The sequence below is a fragment of the Linepithema humile genome, chromosome 3, assembly GCF_040581485.1.
Source record: "Linepithema humile isolate Giens D197 chromosome 3, Lhum_UNIL_v1.0, whole genome shotgun sequence".
NCBI classification, from domain to species: Eukaryota; Metazoa; Arthropoda; class Insecta; order Hymenoptera; family Formicidae; genus Linepithema; species Linepithema humile.
Genome location: NC_090130.1, coordinates 18,406,791 through 18,413,617, shown reverse-complemented (window position 1 = coordinate 18,413,617; position 6,827 = coordinate 18,406,791). Strand labels below are relative to the sequence as shown.

General features: G+C 29.3%; 1 protein-coding gene across 2 annotated transcripts; it reads left to right on the top strand.

The window, feature by feature from the left end:
• Positions 1 to 1,774: 1,774 nt before the first annotated feature.
• LOC136998786 (uncharacterized) lies at positions 1,775 to 4,797 on the top strand. 2 transcript variants are annotated; one of them, XM_067351986.1, is made up of 7 exons: positions 1,775 to 2,012; positions 2,240 to 2,745; positions 2,830 to 3,057; positions 3,149 to 3,319; positions 3,387 to 3,586; positions 3,701 to 3,863; positions 4,232 to 4,797. In XM_067351986.1, the coding sequence occupies exons 2-7, from the start codon at positions 2,538 to 2,540 to the stop codon at positions 4,342 to 4,344; spliced, it is 1,083 nt and encodes a 360-aa protein (XP_067208087.1). In that variant the 5' UTR covers positions 1,775 to 2,012; positions 2,240 to 2,537; the 3' UTR covers positions 4,345 to 4,797. The 2 variants fall into 2 exon arrangements, with proteins under 2 accessions (XP_067208087.1, XP_067208086.1); XM_067351985.1 differs by having other exon boundaries at positions 1,775 to 2,745.
• Positions 4,798 to 6,827: the final 2,030 nt, after the last annotated feature.

Genomic DNA, 6,827 nt, shown 5'->3' with positions numbered 1-6,827 from the left:
TTTTAAATTAAAACTGTCAAATAAATTGTATAAATTTTTAAGTATCGCAGAATATATAGTATGTGTATTAAAATTGAACTATATGCTAAAGGCCAAATATATATACATATTTAGCTGGAGGCGTCGCACAAAGTGTAACAGAAATAATCTGCCGATTCAAAACCGAGATACGGCCCAGCATCGGGTCAAGCTCGGTCCAATCGTTCTGTCGAGCACCGTGGCCATTCCTGAGCCAGCCCTAAACCGAGCATCGGCAATTTGGTACCATCGGCACTGCAAGCTTGGGGATGCTTGATGATTTTGCAAAAAACTGTAGTCGGGAATCAGATTGTACACATGTAGACACTAAAAAAGATCCTGTCATTTTAAGGTCAATGTCCACAATGCTAAAAATGGAATCGAAAAATACATATATAGCCAATAAATACCGTTTATATAGCCAATAGAATTACCGTTTTTTCATTAAAATGCTAATTGATTGATTATACATTTCTCAGACCGAGATCTCGATTGGCCTTCAAAGGCCAATGCCCACGATTTTTAAATCGAGAATGTATAATCGAGAAATGTATAACCAATCAATTTGCATCTTTAATGGGAGGATGCTGGAGTGCCAGACGAACTCCGACGCGAAAGCGAAAGTCATTTCGGTAAAACTAGAAATAAGAATGGCATTATCGGCATAGCCTACAGACTATGCCCGTGACCTAGGTCCGTGTGACACCAATCGGAAGTTAGCACCGAAACTACTATAAAAATAAAAAATAAAAAGATAAAATGATTGCTCTCGAATAGCTGTTTCAATATACATGATTGTTCCACTTAATTAATTAGTACTTATAAAGTTATTAATGAAAAACAGTCACTAATTAACAATTAGCAAATACCCTTATTAAAACTTTTTTTTTTTAATCTGTTACTACCAAACGATTGCTCCTTAATCGCTCTATTTACTTCCATTCATAGATTGTTCATTTTTGTTGAATTATTAATATAAAATTCAATAAATGTTAATTACGCGATCAGTGTTGCCAACCATTGAATGCAAAATTACTTCTAATGTATCAAAAAGTACTCGAATTGAAAGCATTGTAGTAAAATTCTAATTTCTAATGCATCAAAAAGTACTCGATTTTTGCAAAACAAACTTTCGGCAGTCATTCCTAAAGACTACCCAGGTAGCACACATAGTCATATTGACGTCAATTTTAGGTCATATTTCGTCCAAGATGTCATATGTCTTCTAAATGACGTGTATTTAACGTCCTATTGTAGACAAAATTATGACGTTATAAAAAGGAAGTGAATTAGACGTCTTTTTAAGACCAAATTTATTATTTACAATTTTATTTTTTAAGTTTTTCTTAATTAAAACAGACTTTGTTCGTTCCACTTTTAAACTTTTTACTTATAGTAATTATCGATGTAATAATGCGATGGTTATATCATAAGTGAAAAAATCGCAATATGTAAAGATATTCAAACACAAATAGAATGATAAAGGTAAAAAGTAGGCAATGAAAAATATAGTTAATAATATTGCTTTATTATTAATTACTGCGTTTGCAATTTCGTCCAAAAGTATGGAAAGTATATCTAATGGCATCGATAGAATCCTACCCTATCACGCACTTGTAACAAATGATCACTGCGAGCGTATAATAAGGAAAACTCCATTGATGCCATTTAGAATGTAGAATGCATTTGAACTGAGTAGCGTGGCGCGAACGTGAAGCGCAGGCGCAATTCTGGGTTCTGGATTGGACAAGACAGTATGAGTAACAGTGTAATAGCACAGTATACACTAGGTCTCTTTTTTACTCCATATTAGAAGGAAAGAGATAAACTCTGAACTAGTGCAGCCAGTTCAGCTGAAAAGAACAGATCTACTGTGGTAATAGCGGGAAAGTGAGAAATGTAACACGTGCACAATAAGTGATTCTGGGGCCGGTTGAAGTTTCTGTTTATCTGTGTTTTTTTACAAAATGAAGAGAAAATAATTTAGCAAAAGGGTAAATATTGTGTGTACACACTCCTTTCTCAACCTTATTTCTTTTTCGTACATGTGCAGTATACAGTTATTAATATGGGATTCAAGTTCTTTGTCTATTATTATTAAAGATTTGCTTTTTGTTTTGAGATCATAACCTACAAGTACTTGCTTTCACATTGTGCCTTTGCATATAAAACTGCAGCACTAAACATGTTTAGTACAAATTTGTTTCTATATAAATTGCAGGATTTTATTATTTGATTTGATGTTTCTATGCGTGAAAAAGTTAGCTTTCAATATGCAAATGCGTATATATTAATGCATAAATTATTGTGATATTGAAGCCTAAAACCGACAATACTATATTATCTTTATTTATATTAATTATACAAGTGAAAATATTTACATTAACATTGTAATAAATTTGATAGAAGATTTAAAGCGTACAGGTGAGTTTATTAAAATATCTCTCTAATCTTGTAATACATAAATATATATATATTATATTATCCTTTCTTTGCAGCGAAATAATCCAAAAATAAGTATGGCTTATGTTGTTGTAGAATTTGATGAAAAACACGGTGGTGGTGTAGCTGCTGTTAACAATGCATGGCTTACACTTTTAAAAAAGGAAGTTTTTTGGCCTCCTTATAAAGATCAAAATAAATTTGATAAAGCTTTGAAAACAGGGGAGACAGTTGATACTGAAAAATGGACACTGCACAGTATTTCGCGTATTTTTTACAGAAGTGGTAAATTAGATTTTTCATATTTATTTGTTTATTCTACATATATATGTATTTATTTATTTATTCTACATTTTTTCTAAATTGCAGATGATCTTGTAAAGATAAGAGAGAAACTAAAACAATCAGAAATTATATCAAATTTGGAAAGTGAAGAAGAAAACGAAAGTATACGTAAAAAACGGAAAAGGATACCTAATAAAAGAATATGTAGTTCGTCAGATGATGAACAAGAGGAACAACGAAAGAAACAGTTACCCAGACCACCCCTAGTAAAACAAATAAATGTTAATAATACTTCTAAACGTTTAGAGAAAGGTATATCTACTTATTTTATATATATTCAAATGTGTGTTCCATTGTTTTATATAACCTTAAAGAAATAAATATTTGTTACATTTATTTTCAGATTTTACTTTGGCCCGTTCTGATTCACCTTTGCCGATTAGTACTCTCAATACAAGTGAAAATATAAGCCCCAGTGTAACAAGTACTGCAAGTAATTCTGTAAATAATAACATAAATATTTCAACAACTCCACGTTCACATCGTCAATTTATTCATACAGTGGATAATTTTGGTTTGTAAAAGCTTATTTGTGAAAGTAGATAGAATGTCGACAGTTTTTATAATGAGATATTTTTCAGAAAAACTTGTTTCCCTGATAGCTACTGTCAAAGAACAGAATGATGAAATATTGCGATGGATGAACAGACAAAATACAAAAAATGTAAACAATGTGACTGGATTGCCTGATATACCATTTGCATTTCCATTGAAAACAGTTGAGGAATTAGATCAGTTAGATGTTTACTTGAAAACAAATAATGATGATAATATAGCTTTGGTATGTATACATAATAGCATTTAATACCATAGCATGTATACATAATAGCATTTAATACCATAGCATGTATACATAATAGCATTTAATACCATAGATAATTAAATTTCTTTTTAGTCGGCATATTTGTCTAGTCTGGGTGGGAATCATGTACCAAGCAAAACAAATAGAATTTTAAAATATATTTTGACTGATGCTATGGCAATAAATTTTAATTATTACGGCAAACGTTCACAGAAAAGAGCCTTTTCAGATTTATCCCTGAAAAATTTAATTGTTGGTAAGTGTTCTTTTATGTATTTATTTTTTGTATGTGTGCATAGATGGGCATTTGGTTTTTTCTTTAGTTTGATGTAATTTACCGTATATAATTTCTATCAATTTTAATTAATAAAAATGACAGGCAATTTGTACATAACTTAAATAAAATTCAATTTATAAATTTATATATAAAATTACATCTAAATTCACTTTTAAACACATTCATAATTAAAACTTTATTGCTAAAAATTTTCTTTATTGTAACTTATTTAAATCTTAATAATTCTACATTTTAATTTGAATTATTTAATTTAGTATAGATACTTTCAATCTTTTAATGTTATATATAATATGGTTTAAATTTTACGGAAACTTGATATTTCTTAGGTGCAGTCAAGAGAAGCGTCGCCAATACAACCGATAAGGAAATAAAAGATGCAATAAAGGTTTGGCTGAAGCATGCTCAAGATCGTATGAAGAAAACGAGAGAAAATGCCTGAAAAAATTAAATATAAGTTGAAACCTGTTGTAGGTAAACGCCAATGTTATCGTAGAATTGCACTAACTGTTCGTAAAACACTTCAAATATGTGATAAGAAACCCAACATAACACATAAGAATATTTCACTTAATAGTATATTTGAAAATAGTAATAATGATGATGCACTTGATAATAATGTGTCAAATATATCACATGGGAATATTTCACTTAATAGTGAAAATGAAGATAACGATATTAACAATATACTTAAAAATAATGTGTCCAGTAATTACGATGCAAGTTTATCGCTAACGTTGTCTGACAACACTTTAGTTTCATCTGATTTAAATAGTACAGTTTCTCAGCCGTTTAAACTCAATGTTAAGACAGTGGGCTTTTAATTTTAATGTCACACATTCTGCAATTACTGGTTTATTACACGTATTACACGTTTTTCATCATGATGAATTGCCTTTAGACTCCAGAACATTATTAGAAACGCCAAGAAATATTAAAACAAAACAACTTAATAATGGGGATTTTTATTATATCGGTCTGAAAAATATTTTAAAATCTATTGTATCGCAAACAGCAGAAAATTTTGAAATTAAGTTAGATATCAGTTTTAATATTGATGGACTTCCATTATTTAACAGTTCAAATTTATAGTTCTGGCCGATTTTAGGACTAGTAAAAAATTTTAAAAGTAATCCCTTTGCTATTGGTATATTTTGCGGTAGATCAAAACCACAGCCTTTAGAATTATTTCTAGAAGATTTTATTGACAAACTTCTATATTTGTTGCAAGAAGGTATTGAAATCAATAACAAAAGATATTACATTGCTATCCATAGTTTTGTGTGCGATGCACCTGCTAGAGCATTCATAAAATGTATAAAATCCCATACTGGCTATTCATGTTGCGAAAAATGTGTGATACGAGGACAGTATATACAAAGTCGAGTTGTATTTAGAGATATATCTGCACCGAAAAGAACAAATATTTCTTTTATTAATCAACAAGATGAGGATCACCATATCAAAATCTCTCCTTTAATTAAATTGGGAATCGACATGATCACTGTTTTTCCAATTGATTATATGCATGCTTGTTGCTTAGGAGTAATGCGAAAATTATTAAATTTTTGGATAAGTGGTGCGTTAACAACACGATTATCTGGTCGTAAAGTGAATATTTTATCAGAACATTTAGAATCCTTAAAATCATATATGCCATTAGAATTTAATAGCAAACCCAGGACACTTCATGAGCTTCCAAGGTGGAAAGCGACAGAGCTCCGTACATTTTTATTATATTTAGGACCCCTTGTACTAAAAAATATAGTTGATACAGCCGTCTATGAGCACTATTTACTTTTTCATACTGCAATATCAATTCTAATATCTGCAAAATTTATATCAAAATTTAGTTGTGCATTTCCACAAGAACTGTTGAATATATTTGTTAAACATTGTGAACAATTATACGGCCAAGAATTCTTAATCTATAATGTACACATATTATGTCATTTAGCTGATGATGTGCAGATTTATGGGCCATTAGATTCATTTTCATGTTTCCCGTTTGAGAATTATCTTGGCCAGATTAAAAATTTAATAAAATCTCCTAATTATCCTTTGCAACAAATTGGTCGTAGATTACACGAAATAAATGTAGCATTAGAGAATAATTTACCTATCATAGAAAAACAGTCTATTCATGCTGTAGAAGATAATTGAGTTCATTACCTGAAAAATTTAAAAGCGTTTTCTGTAAGCAATTTAAAAAATTTAAACATGGAGATTTTACTATTTCGACACATTCTTATTCAAGTGCAAATTTGTATTGTTTAATGAAAAATAATATACTCATTCAAATTCAAAATATTGTCGTTATAAGCCTACAAGAAATATTTATTGTTGGAAAATACTTTACATCCTATGATTCTCTATATAAGTATCCCCTAAATTCAAAAGAATTAAATATTTATGTTGTAAAAAATTTAACTTATGAATCTAATATATGGTCTTTTCATGATATACTTGCAAAGTGCATTGTGTTTCCTTTTGATAATTGTTGGGTTTCTTTTCCTATTATTCATACATATTAAAAAAAATATTAGAGCAAAACGTTAGAATAAAAGAAGAATAAAATTTTGAATAAAATATTAACTTTTAATTAAGAAAACAATTTTTATTTTAAAGAAACATATATATATATATATATATATATATATATATACATATATATATACAGTTAAAAATTAAGATAAGTGAGCTTAAAATGTTTTTATTAATTCAAATGGTTTATATATACAAGTAAAATTGTTTTCACATATAACATTTAAATATATAATACATACAATTTCGAATATATAATATTCAAGTATTATAAATATGAAACACACATATATATGTGTGTGTTTCATATATATGGAACACACACATATACAGGGTGTCTGGCAATAATCGCCCCACCGGTCATATACAGGTAGAGGAGGT